General features: G+C 37.6%; 1 protein-coding gene across 7 annotated transcripts in view; it reads right to left on the reverse strand.

The window, feature by feature from the left end:
• The window catches only part of FBXW11 (F-box and WD repeat domain containing 11), a 129139-nt gene that overhangs the window by 77500 nt on the left and 30225 nt on the right, over positions 1–21414 (reverse strand). For 4 of the 7 annotated variants that reach the window (XM_030829931.3, XM_030829934.3, XM_030829933.3 and 1 more), the window contains one exon: positions 14200–14301. The exons of the other annotated variants lie outside the window; for them this stretch is intronic. In XM_030829931.3, coding sequence (XP_030685791.1) covers positions 14200–14301 — 102 coding nt within the window. The remainder of the gene's footprint in view (positions 1–14199; positions 14302–21414) is intronic. 7 annotated transcript variants of the gene reach the window in all.

Here is a 21414-nt window from a genome sequence, read left to right on the forward strand (position 1 = left end):
AATAAATCTTCTAATGGCTGGTTTGCAATAACTAATACCCAACACTTCAAACTGTGGGATCATAACCCTAGGAAAAAATTGTGCTGAAATGATTTGTGCTTTTTTCACCACCACTGTCAGATGATTTTAGTAAACATCTCAAACCAGTACTGACTGAGGACACTACAGGCTCAGTGTCTTCCCCAAGCCATTCACTACTAGTTGACAGTTAGGGATTCTTCCATCCTTCTCTTTCCTGCGAACTCTACCAGATCCCTCTGGGCAATGTTTCTTCTGGCAAAGTTTTTACTTTGAAATTAATTAGGTGTTGGTTTCTTCTGGTTACCATTACTCTAATCCTTAATTTTTCATTTCCTGTTGTCTTACAGATGAAGGATTTAACATTTGCCTTTTACTCCGAATTTAAAAAGATGGAAGCATGCTATAATATAAGAGCTTTTACAAGGACTTCAGTAAGCGACTCCTGGTTTTCTAAAGGGAGAATGGGGTAGAAAGAACCCTCCTTTACTGGGGTAAACAGTTTTCATATGCCATCTATCTACAAAGATGGGCAGCTGGCTCTTTGTACTACCGGATCATAGCACAGTGCATGGCACACAGCAGGCAGTCAGTAAAAATGTACAAAATGTATTATGGGTGATTCTATACTTTCTGTATTTTCTGAATAACCTCATCTAAACTGAATAATCTCAATTTTGAATTCTAGTCAGAGCACCCAGGCAATTCAATAAGAAGGCACATGTTGGAAAATGTCTCTCAAGTCCTTTATTCTTGGCCACGCATATCCAGTATTATTAGATCTTATTTTAGTAGGCCATGCCTTAGCTGACTCAACATATACTCAAATTGCGCAGAGAGGAGAGCTGCCATTTGTGAAGAGGCTGTGAATTTAGAGTATTCTACTGAATCACACAAATCAGCCTTGTTAAATTTTTTTAGAATAATAATGTTCAATCCCAGTGAGGGTACAATGATATGCAAACCCTCTGGAAAACAATTTGACAGGATATATACAGTACATCTCCTAGGAATATATCCTAGGTAATTGAAAATGACAGCAAAGAATTATGCCAAAAGATGGAGATTCGTTTTTAATAATTAAAAGTGAAGAGTTTAAGCACCCAGAAAAAATGTTAAATTATGGGCTGTTCATGAAATATGGTAATTTCAAATTATGAGAAATTTTTAATGACAGGAAAACATTAACACAATAATTCTGAGTAAGTGTACAAAACATGTAAAGCATATAAAGATATATAGAATCATATATATATATATAATTCTCAACTATGTAAAGCATATGCAAAGATTAAAAACTCAAAGACAATATGCCAAAATACTAAGAATGGCGCTTCCCTAAACTGAGGATTATTTCTCATTTTTCTTTCCACTTTTATCCCAACATTCTACAATATGCATGTACTGCTTTTATAATCAGAAAAGATTTTTTAAGCAAAACAACAATACAATAAGCTATCCTTCAAAGAAAAATCAATTTTTACTCAAGGAAATCCCTTCAACTCACTTGAATACCTGGATTCAAAGAACTCAGAGAACTACGTCGAAAGTAGTTCTGGCTATGACAGCAAATACCACTACCCCGTATAATCCCAACAAAGCTTAGAGACAGCTATTCCTTCACACTCCAGTTTATACTGTCTGTCCAGGAACTATTTTAGAAACAGGTGAATTTGTCATTCAGTGAACAGTGAGACATGACCGACCCTTTTCTCATGGAACTTGGGATTCTGATGGGAGAAAAAGACAACAGACAGGAGGAAAAAAAACAAACATGGAATGTAATTTCAGGCAGTGCAAAGTGTTCTGAAGAAAAAATAAAGTAGGGTAAAGGAACAGAGTGAAAAGCAGGAAGCTATTTTAGATTGGGTGGCCAGAGAAGGCCTCTACAGAAGAGATATTTGATCATGTACGCTACTTGTGTAATAACATAAATAGCATTCCTATTGCGTAATTGTCCTAGAAAACCCTATTTACAACTTAAAATACAGATAATCGTCTCTATGAAAATAGTCTCTACTTTACGAGGCAATAAGGTGTATTGGAACCAGAGAGACTAGGTTTAAATCCTGGCTTTGCCACTTAGTAGGTGTGCGCCCTTAGGCAAGTCGCAAGCTTTCTTTCTCAGTTTCCTCATGTATAAAACAGACATAACAAAACCTATTTCGTAAAATTTGTTCAGAGGATTAAAAAAGACAATATATGGGAAAGGGCTTAGTAATGTGTCTAGCGTAAGTGCTAACTGTGAGTTCCCTACACACTTATGGTTCTTCCACAAAATGAGTACTATGTACTGAATGACTCTTTACGAAGAATCATTACTGAAGCATTTCATTATTGCAAGTAGATACATATTTTTATCTTCCCATACCATGGACTCCAAAGTCCAAATCACCTCTGACTAAAAGGTTATTAGATATTGGTGATATAAATGATATTGGCTTGATAAGACTGGTATCATTTTTACTAATGTCACACTCACCTTTTCTTTCTTCATTTGGTCATGGACTACCTCTGTTCCCATTTGTATCCCTAACTCCACATATTGGCCTCTTTTCAGTCACAGTTGTAATAGTTAATTTTATGTTTCAGCTTGGCCACAACAAACTTGGCCAGTTGTGTGGTCAAGCTTTAGTCTACATGTTGCTGTGAAGGTATTTTGTAGATGTGATTAACATTTATAATCAGTAGACTTTGAGTAAAGCAGATTACCCTCCAAAATGCAGGTGGGGCCTCATGTAGAAAGTTAAAGGCCTTAAGAGCAAAGATGCTGCCTCAAGACTGTAAAGACTGTAAAAGATAAATCTTGCCTGCATTTCTGCTCACACAAATTTCAAATTTGCCAGTCCCCACAATCATGTGAGCCAATTCTCTAAATTATCCATCTATCCATCTATCTATCTACTACTGGTTCTGTCTCTCTGGAGAACCCTAATACACTGGTCAACCTTAGAGTTGGTCCCCCTGCTTCCTCTCTTCATTCTATTATCTAATAGGTCCTATTAACACATTAGTCAGATAAATTACACCTTTCGTCAAAATTCTCTAATGACTTCCCATCTCATGCAGAATAAAAGCCCCAACCCTTGGGGTGCCCTACTCCCCGCCCCCACTTTCTCCACAGCACTTCTTACTACTTAAAATACCATGTGTTTTACTTATTTTCTTTCTTTTCCCACTAAAATTTAGGTTCTAAGACAGTGGCTTTTTGTCTATTTTGTGCACTCTTGTATTCCCAGCCCCTACAATAATCCCTGGTACACAGTAGGAGCATCATAAATATGTGTTGCTTGAAGAATAAGCAAATGAATAAACAAAGTGTGATTTTTTTAATGTATTCTTTGGGCTTTCCTATGTTTTCCAGTTTTCTACACTGGGCATTTATTTGTACTATCATATACTGAGATAGTATACTATCATATGCTAAGAATAATATAAATTAGAATAACCTCTTTGGTGGAGGATAGGTCAATTTTTTTGTTTTTTTTTTTTAAATTAATTATTTATTTTAATTTTTATTTTTGGCCGCATTGGGTCTTTGTTGCTGCGCACGGGCTTTCTCTGGTTGCGGCGAGGGGGCTACTCCTCGTTGCGTAGCACGGGCTTCTCGCTGCGGTGACTTCTCTTGTTGCAGAACGCGGGCTCTAGGCGCGCGGGCTTCAGTAGTTGTGGCACGCGGGCTCCGTAGTTGTGACACGCAAGCTCTAGAGCACAGGGTCAGTAGTTGTGGCACACGGGCTTAGTTGCTCCGCGGCATGTGGGATCTTCCCGGGCCAGGGCTCAAACCCTTGTCCCCAGCATTGGCAGGCAGATTCTTAACCACTGCGCCACCAGGAAAGCCCTTGGTCAATGTTTAAAAGCCTTAAGAAAGTTCATATCCTTTGACTCAGAATTTCTCCAATGAATAATACAACCTAAGAAATAAGTATAGACTAAAATTTAATAACCTTAATGTCCATCAGTAGGAGAATGATTAAATTATTGTACATCCAGACAATTAAACTCTACATAGTTATTTATTAAAAATGTAGACCTAAGTTTACTAATGTGAATCATATTGGTAAAAATGGGGTTATAATTCAGTATACATAGAGTATAAGCCTATTTATAAACTAAACAAAACATACACATATACACACATACATAAAACTAAAATGTCGGGCTTCCCTGGTGGCGCAGTGGTTGAGAGTCCGCCTGCCGATGCAGGGGACACGGGTTCGTGCCCCGGTCTGGGAGGATCCCACATGCCGCGGAGCGGCTGGGCCCGTGAGCCATGGCCGCTGAGCCTGCGCGTCCAGAGCCTGTGCTCTGCAACGGGAGAGGCCACAACAGTGCGAGGCCCGCGTACAGCAAAAAAAAATAAAAAATAAAAAAAATGTCAAGAAGAAAAAACAATGAATGGGCACTAAAATGAAGTGAGATTATGGCTGAATGATTAATTTCTTCTTTATACTTCTCTACTGTCCAAAATTTTTGCAGGGAAAAAGTGTTACTTTCATAAACAGAGCAATAAAAATAAATCAACAGAAATACATAAAACCAGAATTCTTACAAGCAATAAAAGTCTGTAGTATGAGGTATATTGTGTCATTTTTGTTGAAAAAGTAAAAAGGCATTTTTTAATGTGGTCTGAATCCCATTTACCCACCTCCCTATCCTCAAATTACGTATACTGTTAAACCTTACTCAACACGCATACTGCCTTATCCATCACGCACACTGTTTTGGAAACCATAAATTAAAAGTGTTAGTAAAACGAGGCATAGTTTTCATTTTCCCATAGCAGAGGCTCTCTTCCACGGAAAATATATGTGATTTCTTGAGTGCCTAAAAATATGTATATGATCAATGAAATTAATAAAGTGCTATTTCTTGAGGGCTAGTACTATATGCCAGTCATTGTGCTATCATTAAAACTTTCTCCAAAATATGAATTTACTTGTTGCTTCAAATTCTGAGATCACCAAGTCACCCTATATTCAGAAAATGACATGGAAATCACTAAAAAAAAAAAAAAAAAAAAAACCCAAGAATTTCAATTCACAGTAGAAACAGGAAACATCACTTCTTTAGAAAAATGCTAAAATGAATCTTTCTGTTTGGCACTTTGAACTTTTGAACTTTCAAAGCTTATCATCATTAACAGGACACTCTGAAACCAGCATTATGTGTATGAAAGACAGCATGATACACCGCGGACCATGACAAGCCTAAAGAGGTTAATAACTGATGATGATACTAGAGAAGTAAAGAAGAACAAAAGCTTGAAAGAGATTTCTGTGAGTGGGCATCATCAGATACAAGGAAATGGAACATGAGCATATGATCTCAAACCAATGGGGGAAAAGCTAGATCAGTAAATAGTATGCAGAAAACAGTGTGGCCATTTAGAAAGAATGTGGATCCCTGATTCACAGCATATACCAAAATAAATTACAGAGAAACAGAAAGATTTAAATATAAAACATAAAGCCATAAACCACTAGAAGAATGGTAAAGGAAAAGAATGACTACAGATGGCCAACAGGCACATGAAAAGATGCTCAACAATGCTAATTATTAGAGAAATGCAAATCAAAACTACAATGAGGTACCACCTCACATCAGTCAGAATGGCCACATTAAAAATCTACAGATAACAAATGCTGGAGCGGGTGTGGAGAAAAGGGAATCCTCCTACACTGCTGGTGGGAATGTAAGTTGGTGCAGTCACTATGGAAAACAGCATGGGAGGTCCCTCAGAAAACTAAAAATAGAGTTACCATATGATCCAGCAATCCCACTCCTGGGCATATACCTGGACAAAACTATAATTCAAACAGATACATGCGTCTCTATGTTCATAGCAGCACTATTCACAATAGCCAAGACATGGAAACAACCTAAATGTCCATCGACAGATGAATGGATAAAGAAGATATGGTAATATATACAATGGAATACTACTCAGCCATAAAGAAGAACGAAATAATGCCATTAGCAGCAACATGGATGGACATAGAGATGATCATACTAAGTGAAGTAAGTCAGAAAGAGAAAGACAAATACCATATGATATCACTTACATGTGGAATCTAAAATATGGCACAAATGAATCTATCTATGAAACAGTAACAGACTCATAGACATAGAGAACAGACTTGTGGTTACCAAGGGGGAGGGGGTTGGGGGAGGGATGGACTGAGAGTTTGGGATTGGTAGATACAAACTATTACATACAGAATGGATAAACAACAAGGTCCTACAGTATAGCACAGGGAACTATGTTCAATATCTTGGGATAAACCATAATGTAAAAGAATATAAAAAAGAAGGTATAAATGTGTATAACTGAGTCACTCTGCTGTACAGCAGAAATTAACAAATTATAAATCAACTGTACTTCAATAAAAAATACATTAAAAAAGAAAAAAGAATAAGTATGATTATATAAAAAGTAAAAATTTCTTTCAAAATCTTCTTCAAAGCACAAAGCATTATAAACAAAACTGAAAGGCAAATGTCAAACTAGGGAAAACACTTGCAATAAATGACAGAGTTACTGGATTTAATATATAAAGAATTCCTACAACTAAGATTTTTTTTAAAAAAGTCATTTTAGAAAAATGGAGAAAAGGTATGAAGAGGTAACTCATAAAACAAGAAGTAGAAATGGCCAATAAATAAATATGTATTTTAACATTTTCATTTATCAGAATGGCAAAAAACCACTAAATTAAATTATCCAATGCCAGCTAAGGCATATAAAAAGGGAATCTCTCATCCGCTGCTTTTAGGAGTATAATCTGAGCCAGCCTGTCAAAAGTACAATTTAGCAACCTAAAGTGTTTTAATGTGCACATTCGTTCACCTAAAGAAATAATCACAGAAGTATACAAACACTTAGCTACAATGATGTTCTACTCAACATGGATGTCTCAAAAATTGGAAGCAGTCTTGACAAGGAAGGGAGAGTTTCTTAAAATCAGTAATATATATATTAAATGGAATATTATGCAGTGATTTTTAAATGATGGTAGAAAGTCTTAATTCATCATGTTACTATTTGTCACTTTTTATTATTAGTTTAAATTGGAACAAGTATAGGTTGTTTTTAATAATATTTTTAAAGTAAACCTTAAACATTTTTAAATGATATCCAGAGCTTACAGAAATAAACTAGATTATAAACTGGTCCACCCTCCATGAAAACGATTTAGCCTCACCTATCAAAATAAATCACTGCCCATTTTGTGACAAATCACTGAGCTATATAGTTAAGATTTCTGTACTTTCTACACATATATTATAATTCAAAGAAGAAAAAAAAATGTATTCCTCGCCCTCACTGCCCCCAAATCTATGGATGATAAAAGTTGGTGAAATTTCCACTGGTGAAAGAGTTAGATTTTACAAAACCTGGGGACATGTCTGCAATATGACTGTAAGTAAAGAGGGAAAATCCCTGTAATTGTTGGGTTACATATCATCCTATGAACAAAAAACCAAAACATGCAATGGTAGACAACATTAACTGTTCACATTTGTTGCGGGGGCGATGGAAAGGAGAGATTATTACTTTTCTGTATACAGACAATTTAATAATAAAACACTGATACTCCTTGACCAAGCAACTGTACTTCTAGGAGTTTATTCTACAGACATAATCATGCAAGCCTAAAGGTATATGTTCACTGAAATTAGCAAAGTGCCATAACAGAAAAAAAAACCTGAAGCCTAAAGTTCCATTAATAGGGAACGGGATATATATATATTTTTAAATGATAAAGCCAATATGATGAAATATTATTGCATCCACAAAAAAGAATAGGGTTTATATGATTTTATATGCTGATATGGAAAGATGGGCAATGTATCTTACTAACTGAAAAAGTTATTAATTGAAAAATAATATGTATAATATGGTTCTATTTCTATTTTTTTAAGTTTCTGTCTAAACGATAATGGGAAACTCAGAAGTGATACTTTGGGAAGTGAGAACTGGGTTCAAAGGAAACTTTACATGTCTTTTATAACCTTTGGTACCAGTTGTACTATTTTTTTATTCTTTGAAACTTTTTTATATATTTTTTTTCGCTGACATAAAACAGTGATTTGTCAAACTCTTTTTTTTTTTAAAAGCTATCTTAGATTTGTTTTAAAATGCCCCAGAAAAAAACAAAGTTCAAGAAAGAGAAAGTTGGACTAAGAATAGCATAATTTTGAAAACTATTCAAGGCTGAGTTGAATGGATCGCTTTACTCTTTTGTGTGTTTAGAAATTTCCATAGAATTTTTCACATAAAATCTTACTAAAAGCTTTGCTATATAATACAGATAAATCCAGAGCTATTCCAGGTGAGTAAGTGAGAGAGGCATTATCCTTCTAGTGACTCCAAAGTCACACTCTGGGGTTCCATGGGACATTAAAACACTATTTTTATAATCATTTTCATCACCACAATAACAAAGAGAACCTGCACAATTTGATGAATTCCCCCCTGCCCAACAGGAAGGAGGAAGACAGACCTTAAAACAGCAACAAATGTTCTCTCTGGGTGGTGAGGTTACCAATGGATTTTTTTTTTTCTTAAGAAACTATATTTGTAAATTTTCTTATACAGGGAAAAAAATGTGTTTTTTAATGTTCATAAAATACTACACGCTACCACTGAAAGGTTACTCCACGACTTCACATTATTGGCCCTAGAGTGCAACAGAATAATGAACAAGAAATAATAAATCCCCAACGCTCATTAAAAAAAAAGACAGAGACATTGAGTTGGAACAGCCATGTGTGACCTTAGGAGACAGCCCTGAACAAAACAAGAACACCTGACAGCAGGGGCCATATCATATCATATGCCCAGTCTTTCATCTTATTCTTATCTTGCCCTGGACTCTAAGACTGGAGTTCCCTCTTCTTGAATAGGGAACCAGGTGCAAGCAATGAAAGAAATGGATTTTCATTCCTCAACAGCAAGCAATTGGTAAGGTGTAGCTGTTATCTCCCCTCTACCTCAGACAGATATAACTATCTCCATGTAAAGGATGAGGAAACCGTGGGTCTGGAAAATTAAGTAACTTGCCTAGCGTCACAAAGCTATTAAGCATCAGGCAGAAGACTAGAATTGACGTTTGTCTGCTCCAGAATAAGGATTCTTTCTACCAAGCTATCTCCCTTCTCTAAAAAATATTCTCTTACGTTGGTAGCTGTTAAGTTCCAACTGTAATGTTCTCAAACCAGTGTGGCTCACTATATATACTGAAAAGAAAAGAAACAAGAAAGGCAGATGTCAAGAAGTTCTATTAATAACTGCCCAGCACTATCCACAATGGAGCTAGGTGAGAGGCACTAAAACTTGATTCACATGACCCCTGCTGTCATTTCAAGCAATCAGTCCAACTCTTTAAAAAAGCTTATCACTAACACTCTCCCCAACTGAGAGCTTGCAAATGTCATTCCCCAGAAAACTTGTCAGATCACTACAATGGAACCTCTACATTCCAGGTGCATTAGCTTTCAACTTTTTAATGTTAAAAATAAAGAGAAGGAACTTCTCTGGTGGCGCAGGGGTTAAGAATCCGCCTGCCAATGCAGGGGACACGGCTTCGAGCCCTGGTCCAGGAAGATCCCACATGCCGCAGAGCAACTAAGCTCGTGCACCACAACTACTGGTTCTGTGCTCTAGACCCTGCAAGCCACAACTACTGAACCTGCGTGCCACAACTACTGAAGCCCACGTACTCTAGGGCCCATGCTCCACAACAAGAGAAGCCACCGCAATGAGAAGCCCGCGCACCGCAGTGAAGAGTAGCTCCCGCTCGTCCCAACTAGAGAAAGCCCGCACACAGCAACGAAGACCCAACGCAGCCACAGATAGATAGATACATAGATAGATAAAATGTATTTTAAAAGTAATTAAATAAATAAAGGATAATTGTTTCTACCCAAAAATGGCAGTTGCCAGGTTAAGGTCACTACAGCATGGTGACCAGAACACTGGCTTTGCAGTTATCCAGACCTAGGTTCATAACCTAGTTCTGCCACTTAAATAAATGTGTAACCTTAGGCAAGTCAATTCAATTCTATAACTTCATATACAAAAAAGGCAAGATAGATAACTTCTCCATAAAGGATTAAATGAGATAACCTAGTACCTAGGACCCAACACTTAAAAAGAAGGTGGAAGGGCTTCCCGGGTGGCACAGTGGTTGAGAGTCCGCCTGCTGATGCAGGGGACACGGGTTCGTGCCCCGGTCTGGGAAGATCCCACATGCCACGGAGCAGCTGGGCCCGTGAGCCATGGCCGCTGAGCCTGCGCGTCCGGAGCCTGTGCTCCGCAACGGGAGAGGCCACAACAGTGAGAGGCCCGCGTACCACAAAAAAAAAAAAAAAAAAAAAAGAAGGTGGAAAATTAATGATACATATATATAAATAAATACATATACAGTCATATATATATATGATACCTATATGATAATTATATTATCATATAAACGATACATATATACACGGTCTGAACTCTTGATTTTATGATGTAATAATCAACTGGTTGAATCTGGTTATCTGAACCAACTAAAATATTGATTCAGTTCAGCTTAGTTCAGAGACAACAAGATATTCTAGTTCAACTGTTCTAAAAAATGTTGAGGGTTAGTCCTAGTTCAAAGTGTTTCACTTTTTTTTTTTTTTTTTTGGCTGCATTGGGTCTTCATTGCTGTACACAGGTTTTCTCTAGTTGTGGCAAGCGGGGGCTACTCTTCATTGCGGTGGCTTCTCTTGTTGCGGAGCAGGGGCTCTAGGTGCGCAGGCTTCGGCAGTTGTGGCTCACGAGCTCCAGAGTGCAGGCTCAGTAGTTGTGGTGCATGGGCTTAGTTGCTCCGTGGCTTGTGGGATCTTCCCGGACTAGGGCTTAAACCCATGTCCCCTGCATTGGTAGGCGGATTCTTAACCACTGCGCCACCAGGGAAACCCAAAGTGTTTCACATTTTTTAAAAGTATGTATGTATATTTACATGTATGTGTGTGTGTGTGTGTGTGTGTGTGTATTTGGCTAACTTCAGAATTTCATCTCACACACACACACATACAGGGACTTCATTTGTGGTTCAGTCTATAGATTTTTGTTCACAGGTCTGCTTACTACAATGGGTTCCTTGAGAGCAGGGAACAAGTCTGTATTGCTCATCTTTTTATATACCCAGCACCAGTACAGGCCCTGGCACATACCAATCGTTCAGTAAATATTCATGGACTCGAATTTTCAGAAAAGCCACCAAGAAACTCGCTAGTTAGGATTCAGGAGGGCTCAGCTTGGCAAAGGGAATGCAATTTCCCCCGCTATAGATACTTGGCAGGTTTTCTTTTTTTATTTTCAGATAATGACTAAACAAGCCACACACTGGATATCGCAACAGTAAAGTTTTCACAAACAAAACTAAAATGGAAAACTCTAGAAATAGTAGCATTCCAGTGTAGAGGAAAGAAAACCAATTTTGGAATCATGCAAATTTTGGGTTTAAATGCTAGCTCCACCACTTCACAGATATGTAAAGATTAACTTGGGTCCAATCACACATATCACCTCTGAGACCCAGTTTCTACATCTGAAAAAATGGGAATAATAATACCTATCTCCTAGGGTTGTCACAAAGCTAATATATGTGAAGCCCCAAGTACAATTGGTGGTGATTTTTTTAAACAGTTTTATTGAGGTGAATGAGTGATTTTTATTTTTTAAGTCTTTACTATTCCTTTTCCCCTCTCACAGGTGGCAGAAACTATGCCTAAAGGGAACTACAGTACTATCTTTACTCCTGCTTTTCAGAAGGTACACTAATTCAGCCATATATCAATAGATAGGCTAACTGGCTAAAGATGCAACTGTTCATGGGTCCAATGTGGTAATTTTAAAGGAGGCCCTTTCATGCAACTCCAGAGCCCCAGCAAAGTCAACCAGGCTCTTTGGGTAGCCTGTTCCTTCTCTTCTTAACATGGGCTTGCTGAGAGGCATGCAATGTGAAGCAAAAGTCATCTTTGTGATAAACCTAAGATGTAGCATATAAACAACAGGCATTCTTTGAAAAAGCCCATACCCAAATTAAATTTTAATCACTAAGTTTTAGCACTTGTTTGGATACTGGAGGTAGGGAGGAGGAACACTAGTGTTAAAATAATATGTAAAACCAAGGGGTAGAGAGAAAGGAAGTCTTCTGGGTTCATATACATATGTTTACTTTCCATTCACAAATGGAACAAAATAGAGCAATGATTTGCTAATCCCAATCAGCTGAGCACATACTTCACTTTACTGTGCTGCATACTCTATCATAAACTAAAGAAAATGAAAACCTAAGTAAATGAAACTCCCAAATACACCTCTGAAGACAATATCTGTTCCATTCACATTTCAGTGAATATCATTCAATATTTCACCTTATTTCAAGGTCCAATCAAGGCAAAGTTTACATTTTTTCTCTTAAATGATTTTCACTTGGAGAGATGAGTCAAAGAAGAATTTTTAACACGTTTGGGTTTCCATTTTCAACAAGGTAGGAACCCATATTTCCTCCCACTCACCCCACCTCCAGAGAATTCACAATACTGTTACTAAAATATATTGAATAATGCCTTCCATCAGTCAATTGCTTTTAACTGAATGCAATAAAAATAATCTGCTCGTCCAGACCTCATTAACAACTACAATTCTTCGCCTGCTTAAATTTCTGGAAAAAAAAACTGGATCAGTCCACTAAAAAGCAAACTGTAACATTCAAGTAAGCATCTTCAGAGAAATAGAGACAAAGATGTACACTATTACTATAATGCAAATATCCATTATTTAGCACCAAGGAGAACACATGCAATAATGTCTGCTATTGCAAGAACATTTTTGTTAAAGATACATCACATGCAGGGAAGCCGCTTTTCCAAGGATAAACGTACATTACCCTGCAGCATCGCTGAAACACCCAATCCCTGGACCCTAAGAGTTGTAACCTAAGTTTTCATACTGACCCTAAGACAGCTGGATCTTACATTAAATTCACTCTCTAGTTAACTGTGTTAGTGAGGTTCCAGCACAGTTTTCTAAAGAAAGCAATCTGAATCAATAACCACACCAATGCTGCTCAGAATGTTTGCTCATAAGTAAATAAAAAGCATGATCCCAATATGAAGGAAACTCTTCTCCTTCCTGGCCCCCTCAGCTCCACTTAAAGACTGTAAACATGAATAGAAAGATAACCTTGAGAACAGTAAACTCACCCACACCATCAATAATATCCCTCTAATTCATTTCCTGATTCTACAGTGTTTTCCTAAAACAGGGCAGTCTCAACAGGATGCCAGGAATTCAATATTGCTTTTTAAAGATATATCAAACTGTCTGGAATATACAGTGATGAAAACTGAATACTGCTACTGAAACCATACTAAATTAAATTCATGCTTTCTCTAAACAGAGCTTCCCCAATAAAGTCACAATGTTTTCTGCCTTGGCTCTCTTACAATCCATCCCAACAAGTGAGGTCAGTCCAGCTGCACTCCTGCTAATAGCTTTTTTCTGGAGCAACCCCTCCCACACCCCAAAAGAGTTTTACTTTTATCTGTGGAATTCTCTGCCAGCCTCGGCCTGGAAAACTGGGTGGACCCTAAGGACAGGTGTGGGAGGTGGCCCAAACTGATAGTTATTGCCAGCATAAAGCTGTGATCTTTATAAGCTTCAATTTGAGGCTTTGTACCATTAGTGATTCTTTCTCCACTCCTTTATGGAAGGAGGGAGAGAAAGCAAGCCAAAAAGATGAGTTTCAAAATAGAAAAATCACCACTTGAATTATGAAATCCTCCCAACTCAACAAAGAACTGTTGAAAGTAGCCAAATGGAAAATGTCAAGGTTGTTTGGGTACATGCACAGCTATTAAACATGAGAATCACAGCTTCAAGGTGGGGGTTGGGGGGATAAAAAGCAGGAGCAGAAAAAGAGGAGCACAACAGGGCCCATCCAAAGACCCATTTGCTCAGAAGGGCCCCTCCTGGCATGAACTCCTCCATGTGGGGCACCCAGGCTGGAGGAAAGCAGAGGGTTACACAGAACATTTAGCAGACTTAACATTGGATTAAACACACTACTGCAAGTTTCAACAAATGTTCATGGTATACGTAAAAAACACATTTACAACAAGAAAGAAGAGAGGCACCTGGAGACATCTGACACTGGGCATGCTCTGCAGGCAACTCAGTGCGCACATGCTCTCTACCAGGTTGGCGCAGCCTAGCCACAAAGACCTTGGCACAGAACACTGCAGGATGACAAAAAGGAAGGAAGAGAAGAAGAAGCAGTTAGAGGCCGCAACAAATCACTCCTTCACACAGGCAACTTGAATGTTAGTTGGGCGGGGGGTGCACCCTTGGCAGCTTGGAGGTCAGGGGTGGTAGTCCAACAAAACTTACTGAAACCTTGGGAGAGGGCCCACTTTCTGTCCTACGGAAAGGAGGTTTCTGCTGCCAACCACTAACTCCTCAGGATACAGTGAACAGAATCAAGAGGGAGAGAAAGAATGTTTAAATGAAAACCACTAAAGGGAACTGTAAAGTTTGAGTGCAAAACAAGATTATGGTGAGATCGACACTCTAGCTTCATAAAAGTAGTGGTTTTTGGTCTATGTCATGTAATTATAAATGCTATCATTACATCACCTACCATGTGCCAGGCACTTTAAATGTGTTTTCTAATTCCCACACCACAGCGTCAGGAAACTGAGGCTCAGAGGTAAGTCATTTGCACAAGGACAAACAGCAAAGGAGGGGAGAGTCAGAATTTCAAACCTTGACGGCTGCTATTAAAACCCACATTCATTCCACAAGACTATGATGCCTCTATTATCATTGATCACCTGAAATTTTATCATCTGGGTACAGTTTTGCACATCCCTAAATAAAATTACAGGAGACCTAGAGACATAAGGCAAAAAGAACAAGAAAGATAAGCGACAGACTGATTGATAGATACAGGAAATAAAAGAGCTGATAAAAACGCATCTGATTTTGAGTGTCATCCATATCTCTGCCTTACCAAAGGAAAAAACTTTAGAATAATCATGATTTTCATTTTGGACTTTGCTTACAAAGTTCATTTGACACAAGTAAGAATTAAAAGCTTCTTTCATTTACCCATTCCCATTCCTCTTTCAAGAGCTTGCTGGTTTTAAGGGAATTAAGAAAAAAAGTAAAATATAAACATATGCATTATGGCTAGTATTTTTTAAACCATTAGATTATTTATGGTATTCAACAAGTACTTTTTCAGACCTAAGGTCAATTAATTTACTCTGGCAAAATCAATAATCATGCCAAAAAAAAAAAACAAACACAAAAAACAAACCTGAAGGTGGGTGTTTGGGTTCAACCAAAATACTGCAGAAGTCTCAGGCCCAACCTCATAAACTTGTTTATTCTAGCTATAATTAGGATGGTTAAATATACTCACTTTCCTGGGACAGTCCAGGTTTACACTTGTCCCAGCATAACTTTCACTCTCAAAGTGTTCTGGTTTGGTAGATAAATTCTATGGTTACCCCAGCTATAATATAAACAAAGTCCACTATGCTTGAAATCAGACCCGATTCCTTCCTATCCAGCATCTGTACTTTCTAGTTATATCTCACCTATAATGTAACTAGAGTATTGAGATTATTTAGAAAAGGTATTTAAAGAACACAAAACCAGGGCTTCCCTGGTGGCGCAGTGGTTGAGAGTCCGCCTGCCGATGCAGGGGATACGGGTTCGTGCCCCGGTCCGGGAAGATCCCACATGCCGCAGAGCGGCTGGGCCCGTGAGCCATGGCTGCTGAGCCTGCGCGTCCGGAGCCTGTGCTCCGCAACGGGAGAGGCCACAACAGTGAGAGGCCCGCGTACTGCAAAAAAAAAAAAAAGAATACAAAACCAGAGGACTCAAATGGAATAAAAAAACAGAGGAGGTTTTCAGTAACGATAACATGCCACACATTTCCAATAGTGTGCTTTCATTTCAAAGCTTCCCATAGCCAATACAGTAAAGTATATCACTGATACTCCAGTCACACATATTTTGCCACTCCAACACTTTCATAGAGTGCCATAAAAGATGCTGAATAAATGTTTGTATAATATAATGAAAATAGCTGCCATTTATCAAACTCTTGTTATATGCTAGACAGCTGACATAGTAAACCCTCACAAAAACCCTTGTAAGACAAGTATTATTCCATTGTACAGATGAGGAAACCAAAGATCAGGAAAGGAGAGCTTGATTTGTTGAAACAGCAACTTGTCCAAGGTACAAGAAAAAAAGGGCTAATTGATGGCAGAATTAGGACTACAAGTTAATCCTGTCTGACTCTAAGCAAACATGTTTTCTTTTTACTACAACAAACTCTCTCTATCCAGAGATACCTAGCAAAATGTTTAGGGCAGAGAAAAGGCCCAAACACATTACGTATGTATACACAGATTACACACATTATTTAATTTAAATAAACTTCCAACATCCTCATAGTTCAAGTTAGGTTTCTTTTTTGGAATCTTTGTAGTTATCCAAATCACAGAATCACTCAGATCTGAGAATAGAGTTTAAGGATTATACTTGTACTCAGCAACTAATACCAAATTAGTGCCAAAGCTCATCTGCAAATCAATTTTCATTTATTCACTAAAAACAGATTCCCTCTGCAAGGTTTAACATGTATTTGCCTCAAAGGGTAAAAACCATGAAGGCATAACGTACTGTACCCTGATTAGATTCTGCTAGTAACTTGAGATCCAGAACTTAAAAAAAGGACCAATTTTCACATTCAATAAATCAAAGAATCATAGACTGTGGAAACTGGAAGACCAATTAGTTCAAACTTCCACCCCTGATTTCAGAAGTGAAGAAACTAAAGCCTAAAGAAGAAAAGTAATGATCTTCCCAAGGTTTCCTAATCATCTAATGATCGAATTAATACTTACAAGAATATGGAAAACAACATAAAGAAAAACTTCTGAGAACTTAATTTCAAAATATTAAACGTTTATTACAAGTATTTTTTAAAACTTGATATTGAATGTGTATATCCAGAAAAAGACTTTTAAAGGACCCTTTGAGGGTCCAGTTTCCAAACTTATCTTTATAACGTCCATGGAAGATACTTTGGGGTAAAGAGAGTGATGCCAGTGTTCATAACAAGTATTAGAACTGCCCTACTTTCACACTCAATTACCCTGAAGCTAAACAACCAACCACAGTGCTGAAAAATAGTCTTTACTCAAAAGAAAATGCCACTCTAGGAAATACATCCATCTTTAAATAAAGTCTACACCTGCTCATCTAAATAAGGCTCCTCTTAGGTCTAATGGTCCAAGAGGACATTGATCTAATTTGAAAATAACGGCTAAACATAAAAGTTCCATATTTATCAACCTAAGAGCATTAAAATACAGCTCTGACCACAAGCAGTAATTGATTCTTAACGCTGCTAATTTTAAACTTAGGGACCTGGTTGAAAATCCATGTTGACTATTGTGGAACAACTATTATCCATCACTCTTTAACTGAATAATGTAAAGATTTCTTCATATAAGCTATAATCACAGTGCAGACTATTATCTTTTTCTTTTTTCTTTTTTTAAAGCTAACTGGTCTATCTTTAAACTTCTGAAACACTATCTCATTGTTAAAATATGTCTGAAGAACTTACCCTGATACCGTGGGTATTTACCAATTTTAACAAACACTTATTGACCTACGTATTAAGCTAACAACAATACAAACTAAGCCTCTTTCCTCTTGAGACTTCAGCCTGGAGCTCAAGAGAAACCCAGAGGGATCACAATGGAGATGCTTAAGAGAGGCCTTTCAGGGGTAGAAAACCCCTAAGAAATGTTTGTTTTAATTTCACATTTAGCTACTTGTAATGACCAATATTCTAATTTAGGGTTGTTCACAGAGAACAGGAAATGATTCACAGGGGATTCTAACATTAACAGCAAATACCCAATTAGACTGATTATATTTGTATGTTCTATAGCCAAAGAAAATAACATTAATCAAGGAAACTGATAGTGTTTATTAATTTTGTCATACCCACTGTATAATCAAAAACGAAAATCAGGGCCACCATGCTGAGAAACACTATAAGACAAAAAGAATAATAGCTTTTGGCATTTTTCAAAAGCAAAAAGTTATTAAAAGAGGTAGGAGGGAAATGTCCTAGGCTCTCTTCCTATTGCCATAGGAACCACAAATCAAAAGGGAAAAGTGGCTGCAGGCACCTTGCCTCTGATTGGCTAGCTTTAAGAATAACTCACAAAAGCTAACTTTGGTCTGTGTCTAGATGGAATTGTTTTGAATATCTTGCCCTGATTCCTTCTCAAAGAGGCAATTCTTTTAAAAGCTACTCAAAGAGGTATTTTATGTTAATCGTCTCTCTAATGTCACTCTGATTTAGAAATAATGCCCTATAAATCCTAATTTGTTTCTTTCCACAGAACCATTACCAGCTTCTTCTATCATCACGATTGAGATAACCAAGTTGAGGGGCTTAAATACTATTCCATTCAACAAAAAACTTACCTGACCTTATATCTGCAGACAGAAACGCAATGAAGACATTCTCTCTTTCCTCCAGCAGCTTACAGGAGGGAATTTTGAGAATGTGCCATGTAAATACACACACACACACACACACACACACACACAGTCTCTTAACACACCCAAAGGAGGAAAATGCCTAAACTAAGCCATAAAGGATGAGTAGGAGGCAGCCAAGGGAAAAAGAGAGAGAGACACATTTCCGGCAGAATAAACAGCATTAAGCAAAGCCAAATAGCTAAGAAATGGCAGTCCTATTCAAGTATCTGCAATTAATTTAGCATGACTAAAGTATCTAAGTGTGAGATGAGGAAAGCCTGATAGAAAGGGGCCAAATCACAGAGGACTCCCTTATACCATTCTATCGAACTTGAGACTTCATCCTGTAGGAAAACAGCTCTTCGGCTGCGTGCTATAGCTCACCAGTTAACAGCCAATCCTTCCCAGGTGTGTGGTCCAATATTTTATCAACGTGTATGAGATTTTGTTTTTCCCTGCAACTCAGTATACCTACTGCTTCAACAATATGTGTCAGAGGAACAGAAGCAGGTCATGCAACACACTGGCAAGGGTGGGGGCGAGGTTCTTAGACTAAGAGAAGTAGGAGATAAAGCATAATATCAAGCCAAAGCCAAGCCAATTCAAGCAAGCATCAAAGAAAAAAGATGCTGTTCTCTAGAACATGTGGGGAACATTTGCCACATGCAAGAATAGAGAAAAAAGAAGTTGGCTCAATAGTAACCCAATGATAAAGAAAGGAAGTAATAAACAGTATACAAAAACTGTATATGTTTTTATAAATATTGTGAAATAAGAGTGTTTAGGATGGTTTAATTCCTTCAAATGAGACATCAAAAACTTTAACATTCAAACCATTGCTAGAGACAATGATGAGACAACTATTAAACTTTTAAGCAGAGGAATGACCTTTGGCAGCTGGAGTGAAGCATGTTAAAGAGAAGTTAGAAAGATAAGTCTATTAGAGAGACTAAAGACAGCCCCTCATTTTTATTTTACAACTAATGCAAATTTCTTTCAGCTGGGCTACAAAGAGTAGAAACAAGGGCCAACACTTACCTTTGGAAGTACATGTCTAAAGTCAATTTTTTTCCAATAAAACTCCCACCATAATACAAAGAGTGCCATGATAATGAAATGGGAGCTACCAAATACAGAAGGAATGAGAGAAAAGATCTATTTCATAGTAATCACTTGGCGATAACACGCTCTCCACTGGGAATCTCTATCCAGGAGTGGGGACTTGGTCCTGAAGAATGATACAGTAGGTGGGCTCAAGGAGAGTATGAAACTCCAGCCCTCTAAACCTAGATGTGACAGCTATAGAGTATCCATTCAGTTTCTGCTGGAGGCTGTCCTCATCTCAAAGCAAATAAAGCAAGAATTAAAGTTAATCCAAATTAGGAACTATCCTACTGTGTCTGAATTCTCAGACTGTTGCTTTTCAAGAAGCTGCAGTAGTTGTAATGAAAACAGAGCCACAAAGCTTTTAAAAGTGTCTTTCTGGGGCTTCCCTGGTGGCACAGTGATTGAGAGTCCGCCTGCTAATGCAGGGGACACGGGTTCATGCCCCGGTCTGGGAGGATCCCACGTGCCGCGGAGCGGCTGGGCCCGTGAGAAATGGCCGCTGAGCCTGCGCGTCCAGAGCCTGTGCTCCCCAACGGGAGAGGCCACAGCAGTCAGAGGCCCGCGTACCGCCAAAAAAAAAAAAAAAAAAGTGTCTTCTAAGAGTCACAATGTAGGTTTCTGCTCTTATAATGTTTGATGGCAGCCTACAAGAAATAGCAAACTCTCACCAAATAACTGTATTGTTTTTAAAACTAAGAACCATAATAATCAGGTTGTAGCATTATGAATTCTACAACCTGATTAACTTTTGTTAATTCATAGTTTAAAGCTATTTTCCAAAGTGTTTTAAAGAACCGAACACTGGTCCATGCCTCAATGTGTGAAAGGTTTACATTTCCTTATAATGGTATTTTATTATAACAGAATTTGACAGTAACCATGTGACATGTAACCAAGAACGTGAATGCTTTAATTCTTAGCAACTGTACTGTAGAACTACATATTTATAGATAAGGCACCACAGGGTATTTTCAGGCTGGGATATATGTTAAAGGAAGAAAAGGGCATGGGGAGAAGGAGGCAGTGGAATGAGAAAAGAAAACAGGATAAGAATGAGGAAAATTGAAATTTACTTTCTGACAAGTTTTAGAGATGCAAACCCAACCAAATTGTAGTGGAATCAGGATTCAAAGCCAGAGCCCAAACTTTCCTTAAATCCTACTACTAAAACCAAAACAAAACCCCCCAAACTTTCAATGTCCAAATATCTCATCTTATATGATTATCTAAAAGAAGATACCAGAACCCAAAACTAAAATGGATCTTCACAGTTTTCTTTGGTAGAGGGACGAAGGGTAATTTTTCTTTTATAATTTCTATTCATCCATATTTTCTAATTTTTCTCCAATGAACATCTAGTACTTATAATAATATTTTAATACTACATTGTATAATTTTAAGTGATGCTTTATTTTTGTTTAATTATATAACTAGTTATATAAGTTGTTATAAGTTACAAATAGTAACTTGACAATTTAAATAAAAACAAATTCTTTTCCCAAGAATTAATTGAGTCTATCTCAAATACCTGTGGTTTAAAATGAGTTAAAATGCTGAGTGCTAGAAAAATATTTTACCTAGTGACCTTCAGAAACAGCAGTGAGCATCAAAACGGTAACAGCTTATTCCTGAGTAATTTCAAATGAAAAAAAAATCATCCT

This window comes from Globicephala melas, chromosome 3, assembly GCF_963455315.2.
Source record: "Globicephala melas chromosome 3, mGloMel1.2, whole genome shotgun sequence".
In the NCBI taxonomy this organism is placed as follows: Eukaryota; Metazoa; Chordata; class Mammalia; order Artiodactyla; family Delphinidae; genus Globicephala; species Globicephala melas.